At 40.7% G+C, this 24,358-nt stretch overlaps 2 protein-coding genes across 4 annotated transcripts in view; one reads left to right on the top strand and one right to left on the bottom strand.

The window, feature by feature from the left end:
* The window catches only part of LOC143188601 (zwei Ig domain protein zig-8-like), a 126,370-nt gene that overhangs the window by 77,529 nt on the left and 24,483 nt on the right, over positions 1-24,358 (bottom strand). Inside the window, exons 1-2 of one of the 3 annotated variants that reach the window (XM_076392924.1) lie at positions 24,198-24,334; positions 19,086-19,220 (exon numbers count right to left, since the gene is read on the bottom strand). The exons of 1 other annotated variant lie outside the window; for it this stretch is intronic. In XM_076392924.1, the coding sequence (XP_076249039.1) occupies positions 19,086-19,164 (79 nt within the window). In that variant the 5' untranslated portion in view covers positions 19,165-19,220; positions 24,198-24,334. Of the gene's footprint in view, positions 1-19,085; positions 19,221-24,197; positions 24,335-24,358 lie in introns of those variants that run through there. One more of the 3 variants, XM_076392923.1, reaches the window with a different exon arrangement.
* On the top strand, positions 8,200-10,748 carry LOC143188728 (uncharacterized). The gene is made up of 6 exons (XM_076393144.1): positions 8,200-8,600; positions 9,161-9,375; positions 9,628-9,909; positions 10,080-10,556; positions 10,599-10,607; positions 10,672-10,748. The coding sequence occupies exons 1-6, from the start codon at positions 8,200-8,202 to the stop codon at positions 10,746-10,748; spliced, it is 1,461 nt and encodes a 486-aa protein (XP_076249259.1).

The raw sequence follows: 24,358 nt of genomic DNA, 5'->3' as shown, positions 1-24,358 counted from the left end.
GCGGGGTGAAGCGTGCAGTAGTGGTAACGCAGGAAGGTGGAGGAGATGTAAATGGTGCGCTTCATTAACGTGAGTTACCGTCACATCCATTATTCGCGGTAACCTAGCTGACAAGCACGATTCCAGCTTGTCCAGGGTATTACTGTGCCGCACTCCTTCCTGAACGACCAAATTGGAGCGGGTTGATGCCATCGTCCTGGAAAACGTTGCCCGCGACAGTGTCGCGTAATCGCGCGATCCCCTCTAATAGGAGCGTTCCTTTTCGCCACGAACCACCAGTCTTCGAGACAACCAACCGGTTCTCGATTAAGACTTTCGTTAAATCCAACGAATGGCGTTTTCCTTTGCCCGCTAGCATGTGATCCTTGAATAAGTGTCTGCAACGACACAACCTACGTCGAAGAACGTGACTTTGCTTAACGAAACGTCAAGCTCTCTTCTGCTTTTCACTGCTAATATTCGCTTCATTTTTTCAAAGTAGACACTTTTTTTTCTAACAGAGACAATATCTTTTTCAAATAAACGGATAACGGATGAATGGATTGACTCTTAATAGGAAAATATTACATAATGTGTTGTCTTTTCTTATTTAATCGGTTTAAGCTAAGTTGAATTACCGAAAAGTCAACCGATACACAATCGGCTCGCGTCGAACAAAGGGGACACTCAACATATTGGAATTTCGAAATTGTTAAGCACGGTATTCCGTAGATATTAATTGAAGTTGGAATTAAGTTCTCTGCCCCTCCGCCTTCCCCATTAGGAACCACCTGAAAACTTGATTAGTATTCCCCGGAGCTGCGCCAACATGCTGACGGAGAATTTCTGCGAATAGTTGGAAATCGAAGTAGATATAGCAAACTTGGTCGCCATCCACGAACCTAGTCGATGCTACGGAGATTCCTCTCTCAAATTTCCATTTCTTTTGCGCCTAGTAAATGAGACGAATGTTTTTTCGACGCTTCTTTTATGCTTCCTTGATTTTCACTAACATCCGGTATCAGGTACCTATATAATCCGATTTGAGGTTCCAATCAACCGAAATCCCTACCGTTCTTCTGCAAACGTTTTAATCCGAGATTATTGATATGATCCCTTGGTTAGACAAATAGTGAGAAACTATTGACCGCTCGATTTCCTTTGTCCTTTAACAGTTTTTATTTAAACAATGAAATCTAATTGTATACTATGCTATTGGTTTCACTAGAAGGGAGGAATTCTATGTTAAATTGGCAATTGACAGAGGCAAGCGCCTTGATTCATTCAATAGCTAGAATATGGTAACCCTTAGGGACGAGTGTCTCAAGAGAATTCATTGAAGAGGCATTAACGGCGCTTTTAGTCTCTGACACCATAATTATCAAACAACAAGAGTGACCTACAAGTAGTAATTTACAGGTAGAATTATAATATGAAAGAGATTTTTGATGTTGATTTCAATTTCTGCAATTTAGGGTTCCGTTCGATGTGCATATTTCTAATCAACGTTCCATTCAATAATAAAATAGCACAACTAAAATAGCATAACGAGGCGGCATGCTTATATACGTAGATAAGAAAAAAGTGCTGTGATTATTTCGCTGGGATGTTTGGCTCATCCAGCCGACGGAAAAATTGCTTAAAATGCGTCGTTAATTATCGACATTCTGTATTGACTGGTCGACGTTGATGAGAGAGGCCACGATTAACAAGTGGAACGACTCGCGTTCGATGTACATTATTCAAAAAATCACTGCGTTATAATTAACGATGAAAGTCCGTGATGGTGGCAACCACAACTTCAATAAATTCAAGTTTCAATCCCCGGATGGAATCGATTCTCGTTTACGCATTAATTAATACGTTCATGAAGCCGACCTTGCAGTTGTTAATGAACGAGCGAAAGCTTCTTCCTTCATTTTCGTTCGCTTCCTTCCCCCCAAATATGAATATAGGGAACGTTTGTTGGTTGCTCATCGAAGAGAAAGGTAGAGAGGAAATTGATTTCTCGAGTTCGACTGATTAATTCAGAATCTCTCAGTACTTCGAATCAATAAACGGATTTGTCTTGTTACTCGATACACGCGTAATTAGTTAGTTCACGCGATGTGTGCGTTTTCCCAATTCACAACTACGCTCTACAACTACGCGTCAATTTCTATTACAGCCGTAGCACGTGCACGAGCATTCGACACACGCAAACGAAGCGGACTTTGCGAATAAAAAACGTTGCACTTCAATTTTTGCACTTTATTTTTTCGTTCCATATATGCGATTCATGAATGCATTGTTTTCTATCGTCCTTATTCGTTATCTCGCGCATTCCCTTGCACACTGCAGTTGCTAGCTCGAATTCTGAACAAACATATATGTATGGGTACCTATTGCTGCGTTATTTCGCGCGCGCAGCTTTCCTACAAACAGGTACATTTATTTAGAAAGGACGAATAAATTGCTAGCAGATGTTTCTTCTTTTGAATAAAAGGCAAATCCTGCCGCTCGTTAAATAGTCTTTTCAAATATCTACTCTGTTTTGATTGTTTGAAGTTCTCGCAATATCAGGGGTAAAGCTTTTGGGACACGGTTTACTTGCTTCGCGTACGCTCCTTACGTCGGCCATCAATTTTTATATGTCCAACAAATTGTATGAAAGAGTTACCGCAAATTCCATAAGCTTCTTATGGTCTCAATCCGGTTGTTTGTTGTCGTTTATGGGCGCAATTTTCCACATTCGCTTATATTTGAATACGCGTGAATAGAATGATTTGCAGGTTGGATAAATTAAAAATCAGAATATACTGCATTTGTTAATCAATATCGTATTCACAATACTCCTACAGTAATGTATGACACGCAACTGAAAATCAATCATTGGGAAGTGAAATTTAGTGGAAAAAGCAGGATAAGTAAACAAAACGGGAGCAAACGAACGGCAAAGATGTCAAGGGTTAATGAACGCGAAAAATGAAGGAATATTTTCACAGTGGTACGTATTGTCGAGCAGCTATTGGCAGTACAGGATTAAATAAATGGTCTGGTAAAAAGAAAAATGTTTAGCAGGGCAGTTATGTCACTGGTGGAAACAGGCTTTCGATCGCTCGATTCGCTCGATAATGTTTGAACGACGTAGACGCGAACTTCACGCATTTTACGAGCGTGGCTTGGAACAGGTACTGCCTGAGTACATTGACATTTGGCAAGATTCATACGAATCACACGTATGCGGTGGATACGAAGAAAAGAGTAGAGGAACTATTAAATGTAGAATGTGTAGTAGGAGGTAAATCTCAGTGAAGATGAAAGCGGTGAAAAATCAGCGAGATCGTTAAAGTACGTTTCCTTCTTAGCATTATTACAGGATCATGAGTTGGCAACCGTGCGGCAGAATCCATGATTTATCCGACACACAGTTGATATTTCGCTGTAACAGGAGAGGAGACGAACAAACTGGCTTTTCTCTTTAAAGCCTAGAGGCGGTAGTCGTGAAACGATGGTAGTCCAGAGAGAGTCTCCCCTATCTTTTCGCGTGCCTCCCACGGCTAGCTCATTTATCAACCCGGCCTCCATTAATATCCGACAAAATAGTAGAGGGACGCGCGACATCCCATAGAAGTCATGCCTGTCCGCCGAGCGGTCCGCAGCCAACAGCTTCTGCATCTCATGCGGCTATATCTGACTGGTGTCGTGAGTCGTGAGTCGTGACCGCGCGAGCACGAACGAGACTCTATGGCCACGTTTTCGGATAGCACGGTTGACCAACTCGGATCTCTCTAACGTTTACTGCGTGATACGATTACCAATGAACAGTCAATTCTCTCTTGCACAGCTCCGCAACTTCTTTTCATTTACGAGACTCTGCATCCTCACTTTTACTTCCCCATTGACTTTCAGATATAGTCCCACGTTCTTCTAATCATATTTGCATTGATCCACTTATTTTCCGACAAATATTAGTATCAACAATTTCTCCTGATTGTCAGGACAATATGTAACGTGCAGCACAGGTGCTTCCAGAGTCATTATATGTCACTTTCTAGTCATAATGTAACGTTAATGCCGTGTCTCTTATGGTATTCTTATAAAAGCAATCAAAATTAGAGAAATTATTTATCGAGTAACACACCAGGAAAAAGTCCTTATCGGCCTGTTATGTGCTTTCTTTCCAGAAAAATGTTTTTGTAGTTGGTAAGAAGCTTCGACGAAGATTAACAACCTCTGTTAGATTGATAGAGCGAGTTATTTTGAATGCTCTGGAACAAAATTTTGCCGGTTACAATGTGCTTTGACTAAGCAATTTTGATTTGCATTAAATTCGTTAAAACGCGCAATTTTTCGAGGTGCAAATAGAGGAGTGGCGGCTTGTAGCAGCAACTGGTCTGAAAAACAATGAAAATGCACAGATGTACCTAGAATTGTTCGACGAGTGGTAAGTTTTCCCGATAATGGATCTATCGTCGTTCTTTGTTTTTCTTCGGCTGCGCCTGCGGGCAGCTTCGGTAATATCGGCGGCAACGACTTCCGCCCTCACCATTCGCGCTGTCGACAAAGAAAACGCTTGCAAATCCGCCAACGATACCAGAAGGACACTAATGTATCACAATTAATCTTAAAACTTACACTCCTTTTCATAATTCAAATTTGGCGCTATCTTCAAAGCTTTAGTGCTGTTCCTTCTTCCTACAATATAAATACTGACAAAATGGTATGTATGTGCTTCCTATCGAAATATGGCGGATGATAATGGTTTAATTGCTAAAAAATTATTCACCGAAAGAAGTTTGTAAGGGGAACACAAGGAGTGCATAGTGTTTTTCTCGAACTACCTGCTTTAACAAAACCGAGTGTTATGAATTCGACAGAAACTGTAGGTACTCCAATCGATTTACCACTTGAAAAGTTCGTTGAAAGCAACATTAGACTATGTAACATCGATCGACGTTTTTCCATGGTCCTTAACCTAAGTTACAAGGACGCGAATGCTTTTCCGATCTCGAGTTTGCTCGTCTACAGCTCGAATAAATAATATCAGCCGTTGCTTGCACCTTTCATATTTCGCGATTGACTTTCAAATTAGAGAACGTCTCGCGACACTCGTCGATATTCGAAAGCAATTAAAGTTCTTCGCCTTTCAAGTTTCAGACGATAGCTTTTTACGTCTGGTTTTCTTCTTTGTGGCTTTCTCTGTTACTTATCAGCAGGCTTTGTGCAGAGACTTCTTTAAAGCGACCCTCTATCATCCGACTAATTCAGTCTACTGTGACAAGATATGCTTGAGCACTCTATTCGTTTATACTACAATGAACGCGCAATACTCCGTTTCTTTTGTCTACATTTTTATGGGAGCATCCTATGCTGGTACACCTCCTTGTACTACGCGTTTCAACGAATTGTCTGCTTTTCTCAACTCAAAAGAAATGCTTTATTACTTACAATACAAGGGGATCGCGAAATTGTAGGGGTTATCTTTGTGATATACAGCAGTCTTTGCTAGTCATAGTTTACTTAAAGCTGCATTCATAGTATTATATAGTTGATTAAACTTATCATGAATACAATTTTAATCTCTTCGTTATCTAGATATATATTTACAAGAAAATCGATTCTTCTAATTAAATTCTTTCGCAAAATATACTTTCCTTAAAGTTTTACATTATAGAGTAATTCTTGATTCGAAGTTTTCGTCGATGTTATTCGAAATCAACGATTTCCTCTTCCCACCTTCTCTTTTCGTCTTCATGTTTTCTAACCACGATCTTGCGCCGCGAGTTAAGATATTTAAAAAGTTTCGAAACACCAAAGGGAAAACGCGAAGTTGTGCTCACTGTCAAAGTTCGGTGAATGTTCATCGACCGATTTGAAATTCAATGGCTGGTACATATACCGCTACAGGTATCTTTTAAAACGGATTAGAGTTGGAGAGCATTCGGAAATTTCAGCGTCGTCGTCTCAGCGACGCGCGAACCGCAAATCCCACGTTCTGATGCCACCTTGATCTACGTAATTTTCTTTCGAAACGCGTTAGCGCAACGATCAATAAATTCTATTCAGACGTTTCTTTCTGCTAGATGTACCTTTCCTTTCCATTCGCTGAACTTTACTCGTGTAACATGTTCTTCACACATCTATATCACTGCGTGTAGATAATATACATATAATATGTATGAATGTAAAAACTTTTGCATTGCTAAAGGAAGGAATTAATGATCCAATGTTTAAACGCGAGACAGTTGAACTGTTGAAAAATGGAAAGGGGATATATATTTTTTCACGACAATTCGTCGCGTCTGAAGTTGAAAGGAATGATGAAAAATAGGTTTCACAAGAGCTTTGAATGACTCCTTCCTTCTAGTTTGACTCTCCTCCGGTCACCTGCTGCGTTCAATTGCGAGTCATCTTGCAATTGAATTTGAACTTTGTTGCCAAGTGTTGATAGCACGCTTTATTTTTTCATTCGCGGGGTATCAGTCGTATCCTAACGGGAAAGAAATTTCCTTCAATTATAATATATTTCTTAAGGTTGTTAAAATCCATTAATTTGTAAATTTCCCAAGCGACGAGAATATAATTCGCATAAGAACCTGCTCGACGATTTCTGTCTTCGTTTTGTCTCATTTCGTCTCATTTCAATCTTTCGCTGGAAATCTTCTCGAGAGAAACATACCCTCCCGGCCGCGGCCAGGACTTAAATGGAACACTCTTAAAATGGAGTTCTGTTCTTGCAGGATGTCAACCTTTCGGGAGGATCCTTAGGCGCAGGGCTCGTGCGAGCTTGCATTTGACGGAAATGGTGCACTCTCCATTATGGTTCATCGTTTCGCGGGATGAAGTGTATCAAAGGCGCGCGGAAGCTTCCAATCGTCAAATGGATTTCGCTATTGCGACGACCGGTTATACGCTCCCTCCTTCTTTTCTTATTTCCACGAACGCTCAAAGAACCGTGTCATCCGTGCTTTGCTTCCCTTCCGTCCCTTTCTCGATTATGTTCTGCAGCAATTCACCTCCCCTTTTCTTCCCCTTGTCCCACGCTTGCCTCGCGTACTCATCACCCGTTCAGCACCATTTACAAATTATTTATTACTCATGGAGGCAATTTCGAAAACTTCCCGGTGCACCGAGAAAGGTGACTTCCTCTTTCAATGCAATTCCTAGCGAAACCGCTTCTCTCGTTCCAGGTTATTGTCCTATGGCACAACTGGAATCAACTAGAATCGGTGGTATCGAATTTTCGATGTGGTTTTGCACTGTCCCATTAGATCGATCTCGGCGATGCGACGCGACACGACGCGACACGACGCGACACGACGCGACGCCAAGATAGCGTTTCCTTTCGCATCGATTGCGCGCTGTATTTCAATCTTATCTCGAATTGCCAATTAAACAGTGATTCGATTGCTGCGATGCTCGAAAGAGGTACGCTTCACCCAGCACATTGCGCAGAAACGCGTCTTTGGATTTATTCTCATGACTCTAACAAATGTCCTCACTTTCGGGAACAGCGAATTTTCAATTTATCTTTATCTTACTTTGCAGTTGTAAGTTATTTCTTCCATAGAATTTCCCCTCGAGTTATTAAACTTGCAAAGGAAGATAATAGAATAATGTAGTAAGCGAAGGAAGACGCTTTTCACGCGACACAAGTGAAACATTTAGTATATGAAGATGATACATTTGAAGATACAGAGATTGTACGTTCAGTATGAAATTTCGATGGTCAATGGTCCTCCTTTTCGTGGGAGAAAGGCGGCGTGGCGCAACAACCATTCTAACTTTTAGCTCATCGCGTATTCTAGTCAGCAGTTTCAGAAGAGCGAGTAACGTCCAATCCGAAGCTGAAACTAGGTCAACATTTGCTCGCCAATCTGAGAAAAGAACGAAATACGTCCGCAAGAACTGACTACCTTTGCGATGTCGAACAAGACTCAACCAAATAGGTTTCGACGTCGTCGATTCGAAACTTCGATATTTTCGATCCGTTTTAAACATCGAGCATCAGAATTACCTGAAATAGCCATTTTCGTCTGGAATATCTGTTCCTGCTTTCAGACTGTCTAGAAACTTCTCTAAACTGTTCAGAGTTTTTGCAATTTTCGACTCTTGGACGTTGTCAGCGGTTTACAAAACTAATCAAAGAAACTCTCCAAAGAACAGTATTTACGTCGAACGAACTGGATTAGATTATGTGAAAAGAGGAGAATCAACATAACGTGGACGGCGGAAATAATGAAAATAATTTTGCAGGCGTTTTTTCATCTGTACGTTCTTCGCGTATCTTGCTCGACGGAGAAGCTAACGTTGCCGTCTACGGTACCGACGACGGAGACGGTCGAAGAGAAAACTGAGAGGGACGAAGAGGAGGAAATTGGGAACGTACCAATGACGGAACAGGTTATGGATCCCGACATAAAAATAACCGACGTGCCGGACGTGGAGGAAGCAACGGAGGACTGGGACGCGAACTGGGACGCGAACAAGGTTATCCGTGATGTCGCCTATTATATCCGAGCGCACAAATTCCAGGACTACGATCGGCGTTATTACAACAGGCTCGAGGATTCGCCTACTAGACTTTACGAGGAATTTCCTAGACCACCGTTAAGGTCTTTGCATTGGGAAGTGCGTAGGTATTAAAACCAGGTAGCGGGCTGGAACGATTCGATGTATCGATTTGTAGGAATTTACAGTTTGGCTATTACGGCAAATATCGATAATGTTGTGACAATACGTCAGACAATATTGTCGTACAAAGCAAAACGCGTTCTGCATGCGCGGACCTCGGTTTCTCTTTAATTAATTCGTTTACAATAGACCGTTTACAGTCGACACCTGAATCGATTCTACGTACGCTAGAGAATTTTCCGACTAAATTGTGGAGCATGTAGTACTTCGACAAGTTCTCGCCGAGTATGTTATTAGGTGGCTTTTTAGTTAACTTTAACACTAGTAATAGCAACTGCCTCATTACTGTTCTCCTAAATCAACTGTCCGAACCGAATGATCTATTATTGGAAATTCGATCATTTAAACCGTATAACGGGAAACATCTCAACTTTCGCAAGGCAACTTCTAACATTAATTCAGCGAAATTGTGATCACTTAAAGTATTCGGAATGCCGCGGTAACGGACATCGAAATACGAATCCCAATGTGAAATTCCACTATGTCGAGGTTTTTATGTGTGCAGGCATTGCGATTCGAGCTTTGTCACGTGTCTGAAATATCTCGAAAGGATCATTAAACTCACTGCCCTGAAGCGAGAAGACGACACAGTCACTATTATGAATGAGCAGAAATGGGATGTCATGAACAATACCAAGCAGATCATGGCCGTTCAGAAGGAATGTCAGACGGCTCAGAGACGTGACAATCTGACCATGGTTCCTTTTCAGGGTCCTATAGGCAAGTGCCTAATTTTCCCTCGGGCAAACCTTTTAATCAAGAAAAAAAAGTTAACGATCAATATTCGAGAAGATGTCTCCCTTCATCATTTCTATCTCTTCTACGTCAGAACGTCTCAACTTTTTTCATAGAAATTATTTTTTCCTAACTTTTCATCGTAAAGAGCATCCATCTTTCTTTATGCATTGGGATCTGTGTTAGTGAGACAATTGACTTTAACTAGGGAAACAATTTGAATGGTTCTTTCGATAGAACGATTTCAGTGGCGCACCACCGTCAGTTATTATATGTGCTGGTATACGATGCTCGGTGTACCAGAATTAAGCATTTTCGGAGAACCCTGTGGTAATCACGCAGATTGTCAAATCGAGTACGGAGGTCACAACCACGATGCTCGAGCTGATGACACTGAACCGTATGCCTGTGCCCTTTATAGCTTCTGCCCTGACCACTGTTGTCCTATGAAACATGTACGATATTTAACCGACTGCTATCAATCAGAATTGAATCCTTGCTATGCTGGTAATTCTGCGGGTATGTACAAATCACCGTAATCATTTGGTCCTTTTTAAAGGAACTGCTAAGAAAAATATTTGTCTTCCTTTCTTTAAAAGTGACATTACTAAAATCAAATGCAATTCATCCTCTGACATTTGTTACAGCTTTGCATTATTAATTGGCATGATTATTCTAATTTTTTGCAGCGCACAGAAGATGCATATTAGTTCGACAAAACAATCACGATTTTCTCAGTCTAGTGTCGAATCAGATAAACATCAGCTGTGAATGCTACGAACATGGTTATGAATGGTCAAGTAGATATGGTCTTTGCGTCGATGAGAACGAATGTGCTCGTGGTGAACACGATTGTTCGTCAGAAGAGGGAGAGACTTGCATCAATATGCCAGCTGGTTACGAGTGCGTTTGTAAATTCGGTTACGTTTACGACTCAGAGCGAAGAGCATGCGTCGTCAACTCTGCTCTAGAAGAGGTATTGTCAGAAGTCAAGGCCGAGTCTAACGTCACGGAGACGAGGAGCGTCATCGAGATCATCGTCGATACGGTCACAAGGTCGTTAGGAAGTCGTCCCGCGATCGATCCTAGAATCATTCTAACGATACTTTTTATCATTTCAAATAATTTAATGTCTACAGTCATAGCAGCTAATTGTACAGCTTTAAGTTGAAGTTTATTTATCTCGATCTCCTTATTTACATACTCAGAACGTGTAGGTAATTACCTCAATTCATACAATTTGCACACTAATTGTTATCGAAACGATTTAACGATACAAAGTTTTGTTGTATAATCTGTCGTACGACGTAGACTGGGTGCGCGGAGACTCGTCAAAGTACCTATATTACTCATACTAACACGGTACATAGAGTCTAAATATTAATTCCAGTTAACCGTTCACCGTTCATCAACAAATCAATATCTATGTACTGTAATGTTTGCAATTCATCCCACGTCATATCGAAGCAAACGAAATTAGCGGCTATTTGTGCAAATAGATTACCTAAGGTAAGAACGAATGTTTATTGTTAGCGTATACACGATAACGTGTTTCGGCTTCGTAAACTGCATTAATGCCATTTAGAAAGCGGCAGATACTTAGAATGGGTCGTGGAACGTTGAAATTTCTACCCGTCACAATTCAAATTTTAATCTTGCCGTATAATCGCGCGATTCCATGCATTTCTCGTTTGCCGTTGCGAGTAACCCATCTCGACAGTTCAAACAATACTCTCCCATGGCTCGCAATATTTAGCATAATGGCCATGAATGGGGATAGCAAAGAAGAAGCAAAAAAATCCTGTAGGCTACAGAACTTTAATCTCGTTAGAGTTACGAGAAGGTGATCGATGAACCGATAACTTGTTGCTTTTCTATCTTGCAATGTAGCAGAATCGGACAAGTATTCGCGAAAATAAATTGAATAATTGTCTTCTTTGAAACATTGAAAATCACATCTAACGTGGAAAAAGGGACGCGCGTCATAGCACGTGGCAAAGTGACTTAACGTACCGGGAGAGCACTTTAAGGAATTAGGCTGACGATGCGTAGGCGGCTTTAAGGACGTCGTTACTTTTGTACGCTATTAGCCCTTTTCCGGCCTTTGAGCGCCCTCGTCGAGAGCAGCTTGAAAGAGAGTCGGTCATTTTGCATCGTAAACCATTCTCGATGGAAAATTTATCCTGAGCTAGAACGAAATGTTGGTCGGCTTTGGAAAAATTCACGCCATACTTTCGCCTTGACTTTAATTCAATGTAGTACCCTTTTTTCACCTTTACTACAGTACAGTTTATTTCAGGGGAAATTCTTAAACTCACTGGTAATTTGTTCTTCCGTGTTCTGTGCAGACCTCCCTTTTTATAAAAAGATATAATCTTGGGAAAGCCTTTTCCGAGCTTCTTACAAATTCAAATCTCGACTGATGTCTATGTTTTCGAAAAGCTCCTTTTTCATTTTTCATTTTAACCACATAACTTTAACATTCTTCTTAGCTTGTTAAAACTTTGATTGTTTCCTTGGCTCTTTCGTAGAATAAAGTAGGTTTTATTAGCGGAAAAGAACTGAGAAGAGCATTATGTATGCGTATACATTCAACGTTACGAAACACTAAATCCATGGAGTTTCAGATATTAAAGACCAAGGGTCGATTTCATCGAGATATTGCGGACGAAATGTAACAGTAATCGCAAAACCTGCTTGGTTTCGCACGCATATATACGTGTGCACTAATCTTTACAATTGTTCGATTCGTAATTTACAAATCCTAATATATTGAACTTTTGAAACCGCAATATAATAGCTACATATACCTCAGTCAATGAATCGACTAGCTCTCTCGCACAATTGGATTTACAGTTTTGAAAATACCAATCACACTCTCGACCTGACCTGAAAACCACTTATATGATCAAAAGTATTGAGAAAAACACATTGTGTTGGTTAAATTGGAACGCGACGTGTTTTCAGTTGTCCGTTACTACACAGCCCATAATCACATCTTCGTACAGTGTACACGCGACATCGTCGTACAAAGGTAGTAATTTGTACGATTTTTCCTGTTAAACAGTTTCAATTGGATTCGATTACAAATTCAAATGTTGCGTGCAACTTGGTTCCCTTTCCATCTTCATTTCTTTTGCGATTCCTTTTCACGCATACTCGTTGTCATATTTCTTATCAATATCTGCACATACCTCTATAGATGTTTTTTCAATTATTTGCTAATCTAAAGAATGTACCAAAAAATGATTAATTCAGATACACAAATGGATGACTATTATTCGTTTTTTCATTTGAATGGAATTACCAGGGACAAACGACGATTAAAAATGTTTGCTCCTGTGTGTACGCGCCCTGACATGAACTGTCTCGCTTTTGTGGCATGTCACAGAATCCCATTATGCCGTCCAGTTACGATATTTCCTCCGGTTACATAATATGCACAGTAATTTTGTGTTGCATCGAAACGGTTATTAATTTACGTTAATTACCTCGCAGACCGTCACGTCAACCGAAGCAATAATTTCGACGCAAGCCTGAATGTCGCGTCGCTGAAATGAATCCTGAAAAATTGAACACGATCGTTTCTCGCCTCTCTTTTAACGCGTTAATACACGCAACTATGACGTAGTTTCGAAATTGCACGCTCGTGTTTCGTAATCGATAGTAGACTGAAATAGTTGGTTACGTTCGTGCCTGGTCACGTCGAGCTGACTCGTTAATTGCTCTCTAATGCCGCATCCTGGTTTACTTTTCGAAACTTTTTCTTCATATAGGTATAGTCCATCTATTTAATCGACTTTCGGTCGAGTATCTGATCACAAGTAAGAGTAGAAATTTTCTAATCTCGTTCAGTCCAAATTCGGACAGCTAGGTTCTATTAAGTAGCAATCGATATCGACTCGGGCGCGCCATCAGAATTGCAAATCCTGAAAGCGCTTACGGTAATTGCGATACCGATTCTAGTTCGATCGATATCATTCTATTTATAATTTGCGACGCGAGCATTTATAAGTGACTGTTATTTACAAGATTCTCAAATCTTTTCTAGTTAATACTTCCTAATATTTCCATTATTTTTCGTCCGAGTTTTTACGCGAGTGGTCGGATCAGTGGTGAAATTAAAGCCCGTCGATATCGAAAAAGATGTCAGAAAAATGAGTGGTAGAGTGAAGCGCTTTGCTGACGAAAGTAAACAATGTCATCGATAGGCAGGAAGAGATGGGTATCGACGTTCGTTGATAACGAATGTCCATCAGAACGTCGACGCATCTTTCATACCGTTGGTTGCGCAGTTTCTTTCAAATTGGTTCGGTTTTACATTTGCAAACAACGCATAACTAGCGCGGTCTGGGGTATAGCGAACAGACTGCTACGAGGCAAAACACGCTCGGGTACGCGGGAAAAATATACATATTCATGAATGGAAATAAATGGAGAAGAAGGAAAAGGATGGTTGACGGGAATGTTATGGAGAAATCGTGCGTTGACTAGTAGGAAAGGTAAAAAGTCAACAGATACGAACGTTCTTAGGTTTTATTCAACTTCGCGACATCGATACGCACGGTACATTGATGTTGCTTTCTGATGCCACACGTGCACTGGTCTCTTCTCCTTGTTTCAATGCAAATTAATCACTGTTTCATTTTCCTTCTACATTAGTCCGCCAAATATAGCGAACAAATTCGGCGGTGTACCACTTTAATATTTCTGACTTTCTAGTTCGCGTTTCTTAGTACAAAATTACTCATTTTACATTATACATTTCCAAAAGAATTCTTATTCCCTTTAAAGAGAAGTAAGAATTTTGGAAATTCTTAAGTACTCGTTAAATTTGCAAATAAACTGGAGAAACGATTGCTGGTAGTTCCAGCGGTGAGAAAGAACGCGAAAGAATAAAGCTACTTCCCTCGACGATGTTCGAGAAAAGTATTGTTTCGGGGTTGTTGGTTGCGAACTCTCGAACGAATCGACGCATCGGGAGTTCCTATCAAATCTGTGGAATGAAAATTTCCGAAGAGAGAAAGCACGCCCTGGCAAGGAGCAGTTTGTTCGCGCGTCAGCGGAGCATCGACCTCAGGAATCAATTTCCTCGATTTTGCAAGACCGCAGACACTATAGGGGCGCTTGGGTCGATTTTCCCTGATCCAACGCTAGTACGCGATGACGTTGGAATGGTAAAAGGGAGCCGGTAGCATAGCGATCGGTGAGTGGGCTACAGCGTGGAGCAGCCTGCTTTCTTTTTCCATCAGTCAGTCAATGAGCATGTCTCTGTGCGATTGGTACGCGGGCCGCGATCTCCTGCTAACAGGAGCCACCAGTGAGGTGGGTCAGACGCTGATCGAGAAGATCCTTCGTTCCTTCCCCGACGTCAAAGTGTACGCGGTGATCAGATCCCGGAATGGATTCAATAAAGAGGACAGGATCAAGCAGATCTTCCTATCGCCTCGGTATGAACGTCTTTTGTGCTCTCCCCGGAATTCCATTCGAACATTGCGGTTGCTATTCGATCGATGCGAGTCGATCCTTTTATTCGGTTCAATTTGAGAGACACCTCACAGTATTAAACAGTGCACAAATATTCAAGTGCTGCACTTCATAAATACAAACTTATTGGAAAGAATAATTAGTAATAATAATATTTGCAAGTGAAATTTTCCATTCGAACTAATGGTCAACGTGTAAACTGGAGATATTTCAATTGAAATTTAACCGTAATTCATAGCTTTGCACTGTTCGTTAACGATATTAAAATATATGGAGTAATTATACGAATACGGAATGTATGTGTAGTGCATAAATGTTTTCTTATTGATAATCAAATCTGCAAAAGATGTATAGGTTTGCATAAATAATTGAGACAAATAAATAGAATACTCTTGTGGTCAAGTCATAATCGTAAAAGTGAATTCTCAGGACATTTCGAAAATATATTTAGTACCGATGATAGCGGTAGAAATCATTCCATAGAAGAAATGGAAGAAAATATTAGCATTTAGTATTGGCTCGTATCGAAGTCAACGCACATGCAACAAAGAGCTGCAGGTAGTTCGATATGGAAATTTCTGTAATAAACAAGTTTGTTTCTTCTATTCTTGATTCATCTGTATTTCTCATTCGTTCGATCGTTCGTTCTCGTACGTATCATGGTACCGCAATCAGCTAGCGGTTGCATATTGCGTTGCATATTCGTTAGTTACTGTGTCTGACTTTAATCAGCTATTCGTCAGATAGTGAAGCATTCCATTCTAATCAGGAGTTCATTAGACTCACCGGCGTATGCGGTGTAGCTATCCATTGAGAGTTCCTTAGTTACCCCTAAGGCCTGAACAAATCTATTTACTACTTAAAGTATGCGATTCAAATACAAATTCATTCGTTACGTATAACGAAAAATAAAAATGAATGAAGATAATTTGAAGGTAATTTCACTGAATAGTATTAAAAACTCTTGTAATTGAATGAATCGTGCAATGAACCATTTACTGCAGCCTAATTTATGGACTTCTCGTTTACTCGACTGAAGGGTTGCGACATTTCCTTTTTCTAGTGTTTTGATTCGAAAGCACGAAGCGCAACAATCTCGAGGAAAGTACAGCTACGGTATATACACACCCGTAGACGTATAAACTGGATTGCTGGTGTTACGTGATCGTCCACCGTAACGATCCCGGTTGCATCGTAAGACACGCGAGGCAAAACTAAACCGCGGCAACGAGCGGCCAAGTATCTAGACTCGTGCGAGGAAATTTATTTTCATTAGTACGCTTTTCTCGCCGTGTCGTCGGCTTTTCCGCTGCAATTAGGAAAAGAGAACTTTCGTCTATCAACTTGACATTTTTCAGAGAAACCTCTGCGTTTGATCGATCCTCGGTAAATCCTTTTTTTTTTTCATGTGATTTCCAAGTTATCTACCTTGAGTATCAAGTGGTCTCGACCATTCGTCGATGAAATAGTAGATTTTTTCTTACGACGTGGATAGTTGAGCGGTGATTGTTTGTAATGGTGTGGTAAAGGTTTGCCTGAAACGCCCTTAGTCGTTATTGAGAAGCGTTTACTTCTGGCAATTTGTCACGGTGCTAAAATGAAAAGGAACACGATACTAGGTAACGAAGGACGTCTTACAATTTGGAAAATAATACTTCCGAATTCTGTATAGGTAGGAAGAATTGTTAGGTTCACTGAATTTCACTGCTAATAATTTGAACACGGTCTCTGCGCTCTCTGAACTCTATGAACTGAAACGACTCTATAATTCGTAGCGTTGGCGAATTTGATACTCGAGTTAAAGCTGGCCGAGGTCCAACCCGACAAACGACGTGTTTCCTATTCGTTTGCTGCAGGTTCGAGAGGTTACGGCAACAGGAGCCGAACGCGATTTCTCGCGTGAAAGCATTGGAAGGTAATTTACTGTACGATGGACTCGGCATGAAGAAGGAGGACAAGGAACTGTTGCAGCGGGTCAGCGTGGTGCTTCACGCTGCTGGTCCGCACGACGCGGTCTTTGAATTTTGCCAAGAGTTACCTCGATTGGAGGTAGCGGCCGCTATCTCGACGATTTTCCGACATAAGGGTCAGATCAACGAGGTGGTGCAGAACGAACGCATACCTGATGGACCGATCGCCCTGGTGCGGATTCCGCTGGTTGCTCCTGCTTACCGCGATCCTATGCCCGGTTTTGTCGACAGCCTCAAAGGATCAACTGCCTTCATTGTGGGGGCGGGCCTCACTCTGGGCAACTCTGACTTTCAAGCAGAAATCATTCCAGTCGATTGTGCGGTCAACACTCTCATCGTCGCTGCTTGGGACCGATCTACTCTGTAAGTTTCTACTCATTTTTCTCTTACCTATGACATTTCAACTTACCTTTCCAACGAGCTTGCTTGCCGATCAGGTGAGCTGGCAAAAAACGTTCGTCACGGCCCGTACCGTTTAAATGTAATTTTCTACTATAGAAGTGCAGACCTTTATTTCGACCTTTATTTCTTACATTAGAAATAGGAGGAAAGAAATATACTTCTCACTGTATGAATATGCGTCGTTGATCCCGCGAAAGGAAATCTAGGAATTACATAAGAGTGACTCATGCGAGATTGTTTACGAGAGAATAATAAATAAACGCAAGAAAACGTTAAACGTGAAGAAATGTCGATAAATTTCGAGCAGCCAAGCGTTCAGAAATGTTCTTTCCTCTAGTGGACTAAACGTAACAGTTAGCAAGTCTGTTATAAAACAATTTCTCCCTCGCTACGTTCGGTTGAGCACATTAAAAGCAGAGAAAGTTAATTGACATAAGAGAGAAGATTACACGGTAAGTATCTTACGCGATCTTACGTAAATTGGCAAACTCGTAAGGTTAAACAGACAGGAAGGGAATATTTACGGTAAAGGACCATTAAAGAAATATCCATGAAGGGAGCGTTAGATAATATCTAAAGGAACTGTGCGTTGAATGGTACGTTCAGTTCACCGTGGATCGTTTAAGGTGGTAAAGAGGGGAAAATCGCGAGTCTTTGCGCCTATAGCTACCTATTCAGCTGTTACAGCTATGAAACGTCGCAATTAAAGTTAACGCTAAATGAACGCGGTTTCGTTTCATGAGAGCATGTGAGCCTGTTTTGAAAGGGCCAGGTAAAGGTAACAGCTTAAACGCGTAATGTTTGGGGCAAGCAACATCGAGCAGTCGCATTAAAGCGGTTTACTGGTTCAAATAGCCTTGGCTATCGTTCCGAAGAATTATACTCAGAAACTTGCGCGTTTTACATGTTACGGCATAACACAGTAAAAACAATTGCAGACAATTGGAACATTAAAAACGTGCGGTATGAGAACGAAAAGCCTCGCAATTATCTACGTAGAAATTCGAAGCGAATTGTATCTCTTGTTAATGTGAAAAGAGTCATAATCACAATTTTCTACTTCCGCTTGTTCCTTTAGCTTTCACTGCCGAATTCATCGTGCTTCAATCTAAACAAAAGTTCACCGTCTTGCCCCCTCTTTTGCAAAGTTTTCTAAAAGTCAACACAATTCCACAGCCCAGCTCGTCAGCAAACATTTTGTTAGCGAATCGGTAGTTTGTGTGCGTTGCGTAATTTTTGGTCTATAGAGAAACGATTCAAGAAATAAATCCAGTGTAGGAGGAGGCTCGTTCTCTTTGCTGCGAGAAAAATGCAAATTGTTTCATTCGGAGGGTAAAGCGTTTGAAATGTGTATATCTTCGCTTTTTACATCGGCAAAATGGTAGCTGACGATAACATTGCGACGATAAGGAAAGAACGAATTGTTGTCCTGCTGCTTCGCATCTGCCGCTTTACATCGCGTTGCTTTTTCCAAGAGAAAGCTTCCCGTTGTAGAAGGTGGAGTACAACTACCACAGAGTGATCCTCCATGACGAAATGGAGTTTTAAATTCGTCACGTATTCCGTACGCCGTGTTCGCGTTGAAGAATCTACCCTTTAAGCTAAGGGATCAGCTTTTATTTACGCCAATGATGAAACAATTGAACGATACGGGTGGAATGCTTTACGAATTCCACGTAATAGCCTTACGTGTCGCTTTGAAAAAAATATGATTGGATTTTTGACTGTTGTAGGAAGGACGCAAGGAGGACTGTGGTGTACAATGCGGTACCGATCGGATGTACGTGGGGCGACCTGGTTAAGAAGGGTGGACGAGGCAATCGAAAGTTTACATACCCGAGTTTTGGGCTGCGCGGGATGACGACCGTGGCATATGTGCATTGGATTCTGGTACTGCTCTTTGAATGTTTGCCATCCATGTTTTGCGACACGATCCTCGGCTTGTGCGGAGCGAAGAAGAGGTATAAAGAACTGAAAATTTACGATATAGCATTAAAGGGAGTGTGTTGATACACCGATTGGTGAAAGGGTAGACTGAATAGCGTACTCAAGGAAGGATTGAATTCGCATCAATCGGAAAATCTCAGTCAGAAGAGTTGATTTTCGTGATTGTGGGATTTTTCGTGGCTATTCATTAGATTCCGAGGGTTTAGTCCATTCACAATTTCTAGTCAATTTCCGCGTTGCGACGCGACGGCTTAAACCTCGAGACAGTTATTCGAAAGCAATCCTCGAGGAAGAATTTGCAAGAGAAGGAGTTGAGTTATCCCGAGGATGAGGAGGACGGAGAAATCCGTGGCTGAACTTCCCGGAAAGAACCATTGAAGAAGATTTTCAGAAAAGTTTGATCACAGTGTTCGTGGAAGCGCACCGGATGCACTCAGTTGCAGACGGCAACGCCGTGGAAAAGACCGCGGCACACTTGGCAAATGCGATGCAATCGTAAAAAAGTAAAAGTTATCTGAAACTACGATTTAGCCGAATACCAAAGTAAACAGGTTTTCCACGGTATTCGACGGGACAGGCAGAGTACCAGAGGGAAAGGGAGACAAAAAGACAAACAGCCGAAAGGGAACTCGTTTTTCTCGCGAGGAAACTTACGGACTTGGTCTCTGATTGCTTTTAAAAATCGCGAGTTTGGTTCTGCAGCGACTTGTGAAACTTTACGAAAATTCGTGACAGCTTCTCTCTCTCTCTCTCTCTCTCTCTCTCTCTCTCTCTCTCTCTCTCATTGAAATACGTTTCTTTTGCTATGGAGAACTGTTCGTTATAATTTCAACTTGTACGCGATTCCTGGACCAAGCCAACAGTTTCGGAGGATATTGCTAAAGCGGTACTAGACATTTACGTTCGACTTATTCAAATCCTTCGACTTGGCACATTCGTTATCATCAAATACAACGGGTTATCGTCACGAAAAGACCTAATTTTCACGTGTACCTATGTAGTTTATGCCTTTTACTGTTCGTATTGTAAAAAGAGATGCATTCAAGGAAGTAGTATCTGCTCGTAAATTTCATTCGGTATCTCTTCAGTAAATCGTAAATCTGATGAAGCAAATATCTCGAGGTTACTGCATAGAAATCCTTATTACCTCGGGCAGTGAAACGATATTCAACAACTTCTGCATTTACTTCCGATCATCGGAAATCTATGATCACGGATGATATCTTAAACTGATTGTTAACCTACATTCGCGAAAGTGGACATACACTATTTTAGATATAAAGTGCAGAAAATATTGAAACGCGAAAAGACGTGAAACTTATTAACGAAAGTTAATTCAATTTTAAGTAATAGATGTTGAATGAAGTTTGTTTTTCTGTAATTGAAACGACGAAGTCATCGATAGCTTTTGAATCAAAGTTCTCGCGTAATTTGAAGCGACGTCAGGATCTCGTTCGACCCATCCCCAATTCAAAAGTTGTGAGTTAACCTTTGCAGTAAATATTCGCGAGGTAAAACGCATTCGCGGAGAAACGAGGAGAACAGGACGAGGGGATCTACCATTGCAAGAAATAAATGCGAATCGAAGAGTAGGGTGTAATAGAAGTGGTGGGGTATTAGACGAAAGGGGAAAAAAGATGAGTCGTCGAGGTAAAAACCTTTGCTTCTTCACAGGTTTCTGCAAGAGCAGGAGAGAGTTCGTAATGCACTTCGATCCCTTGAGTCAATTTCATCGAGACCATGGTCAGCAGAGAGAAATCGCGTGTACCAGCTCCAGAAACGTCTCACCCCAGAAGACCAAGATACATTTCCGTTTGCCACGGAAATCGACATCGAGAGTTACGTCCTGTGTGCGGCTGCCTGCACTAGAAAACATTGCGTGGACGAAGCCAATATCAAGATAGTCAAGATCTTTCGACTAGCTTTCTATTTTATTGTCGCGACTGTCCTTCTATACGCGTTCTTCTCCTATAGACGGCACGTCCTCGTCAGCGACCGGGAACTGTAAATGATCTCCCACCCTGTGGTACCTATGAAAGTACCATAGGTGTTCCACGGACGTGCAACCATTTCGTATAATATACTGCTATAATAATAATATTCAAATATAGGGAGTTCTTCCTGTAGCAATAACATGGTAAATTAAGAAACTAGAATACAAATATACATATATTAGGTATGTGTTCTTCAAAAGGTAAAGACTGAATAAAAATTTATTTAATTTGTAAAACAGAAAGGGCAGTGTATCCAGTTCTAGGGGTCATCTGCTTTGTCTTTGCGAACGTATTAGGAGGTTTGTAGAATCTGAATAATGAAATGAAAACAAATCTACCTGGGTTATACTGGGATCTGGAATGTACTTTTAGCGAATCCTACATTCACATTGGACCGAAAGAAAAATTTCACACCGGACGTGACTTAATTTGTTAAAATGCGAGGTAATTTCCGCTACAGGAAGTTCCGCTTTCGTAAAAAGAAGACATCATTTACAAACGGAAGTCCGATCGTTCTTTTTTCCTCCTTTTTAGTTCAGAGCTACGAATGTAGCCGTATAATAACGCTAGGATCTAACGAGTTAATTTGAATGCTGCTCTTACCGAGTACGTTCAACGGTATTGCTCAAAATGCTGACCGAATAATTGGACGAGAAGTTTGCATAGAGGTAGAAAGCAGGAACGCCGCTTCCTCTTTTTCCTTCTTTTTTCCCACCCATCAATTATGCATTTTAGAAGGAAGATTCAGACGCGCTACTTTAATTCGTTCCGCTTAACATTCGCCACAGACGGGCCGCATAATTTTTCGAGCTTTGTATTTACTACGATTGCCTTCTCTGCTCTCTTTCGATATCTCTCCGTCCTAAATTTTTTCTTCGTAAGCCTTGTTCAATTTTGGGATAGCTTTCATGAAAGCACCGTATCCACGATCAGGCGTTTTCTATCTTAGCGGCTATTTATGCGGAACTTCAAATTCCACAGAATTTTTCTTTCTTCTTGAGAAAGTATTTTCACAGTTTCAATATAACGAAAGAAGACTGAAACTTTATTTCGAATACTCATTCGTGTCACTTTTACACACTTTTACTAGATTCTTTCGCTTATTTCATCTTCCCTCTTTTTTTTAATATTTGCATAAATATCCAATAGATATTATTATACACTTCATCTTTCCATTCCTGTTTGGATCTTTGAAATTCGACTCTCTTCAAAAAGGATCCATTGATCTAGGTCCCGCACTTTCACTTTATACTTACAGTGGATCATTCACATGGTTTCCTCTGTTCGAGGTCATAAGAAAATGTTTCAAGTTGAACTTATATTCCGTGAGGAATGATAAATACTCACTTTAACACGGTACAAGATAAGTTTTTACGTTTACAAACTTTTCCAAACAATTGTTGCTTAATTTGAAAACGGCAATCTAAATAATTCATAAGATAATGAGAAATTGCTTTCACTAAAAAATACATGAACCGAGGACGAAATAGAGATAGGTAGAAAATTTTACTCCAACATAAACACTACGCTCATGTCACAGCGAGATGCATTATGAAACTAGTGTCCTATTCATGTAAAAAATAAACTAGTTTGGAGATAATGACGATGGATTTGGACAGCAATGTCATATTTGCTAAGTCGAAATGCGATATTGCAAAACAGGAAAAATTTGTCAACAGGGAATTCGACTCCTATTGATGATGAAAAAGGGAGAATAGGAAAGAGGAATGAAAGCAGGTAAATGCATAAACGCTAGATATACATATCTGTAAATTAAAAAAAACGACTTCAAAAAGTCGTCTGGAAATGCATTTGACGAATACTTTGGTATTCAGAGTATCGAATGTATAAATATGGCTGCAGTTGAACGGAGTGCATGGCAAATATTCGTGAGAATCGTGCAAGCCGCCTGTAGAGAAGAGAATGCTATTCCGGGTGAAAGTTTGCCGGAGAACATCTACTTACGTTCGCGTGAAGCCAAGGAACACATATCTCTCGCATGTTTCTTCTTACGTAACGCGCTGCACCGTACTCCGCCGCTTATCGACCTTTTCAATTTTTTCCTCCTTTATAAAAATACTAAACGAAATAGAGTACCTTAGCGATGAGTTTCGATGTTTAGGTCGAAGGTATCGGTGACCTAAGAAACTTGCCGTCGTGAACTTCTAGCCTTTCACAGCGGTTGCTTTCTCTACATTTTTTCTAGAAGACGCTGCCTATCATTCGTTAAGAATAATTATTGGACCTTTCTATCAAGTATATCGAGTATATCATTGTACAAAACGGAATAAAGTGTATCTTTCTGGAAGTATTTTAGGGTGCGAACACGTTACTGTTACGTCGCAGCTCACATCACGTATTATAGCAAATTTCTTTCATATTATACAATAGTTTCATATTATATTGTAGTGTGAAACTCTTGCAAGATATGTACCTAAACTCTATCTACGATTACAGAATGGTTACTACATATTAATCGTAGGAAACGGCAGGTCTTAATATTTCTATCAACGCAGTGACGAAGCAATAACTTGCGCTATCTTCGGCTTCCTCTTTTATCTGAGGAGCTTGGTTCGCGTGACCGTAGATACGAGAGGTGCGGGAAAATATGCTTCTAAAATCCTGTTACTAGTTGCGAACGTGAAATTTAACAAAGAAACTTACAGATTAGTTCCGCAAGATATAATTGGACGTGGTGGCTGGAACTGTGCCTTCGTAATAATAATTGGGGAACGTCTGTTCCGCGGAACGGAGTTCCACGAGTCCGTTGGCTGGCTGCCTGTGCACCAGAGAAATAGAAACGGCGCGGCGTGTCGGACGAAAATGGAGACTAAGGAATGAAAGGGAATAAAAGAAATGGCGAAAAGAATGGAGTGGAAAGCGAAGGATCATAAGGTAGAAAGGACAGGTTGAAAGAGACATGGGCAAAAGTACGCATTCAGTTGCATTACAACGCGAATGAATGAGGTATATTATATATATACAATATATAAGTACAGGTACTTACGTGTATATGAATGGCTTCTGCAGAAAATGTGGCTTACACCGATTGGTTACGACGAAATACAATGTCTCGGCAAAAATACATCAAATCTAGCCTCTCGAAATCCAGTCGACTCCTTTTATTTCCAGAAGGATATTTTCGCGAGTGTGAATCATATCGGTTTC

Source organism: Calliopsis andreniformis, chromosome 3 (assembly GCF_051401765.1).
Source record: "Calliopsis andreniformis isolate RMS-2024a chromosome 3, iyCalAndr_principal, whole genome shotgun sequence".
NCBI classification, from domain to species: domain Eukaryota; kingdom Metazoa; phylum Arthropoda; class Insecta; order Hymenoptera; family Andrenidae; genus Calliopsis; species Calliopsis andreniformis.
Note: the sequence above shows the minus strand (reverse complement) of the source record. Positions and strands in the feature narration are given on the sequence as shown.

Excerpts from the sequence above, each read along its gene's own strand:
- LOC143188728 (XM_076393144.1), top strand. The coding sequence starts at position 8,200 with ATGAAAATAATTTTGCAGGCGTTTTTTCATCTGTACGTTCTTCGCGTA. Across the intron at positions 9,376-9,627 it reads TCCTTTTCAGGGTCCTATAG|AACGATTTCAGTGGCGCACC; the intron begins GCAAGTGCCTAA and ends TTCTTTCGATAG. Across the intron at positions 9,910-10,079 it reads CTATGCTGGTAATTCTGCGG|CGCACAGAAGATGCATATTA; the intron begins GTATGTACAAAT and ends AATTTTTTGCAG.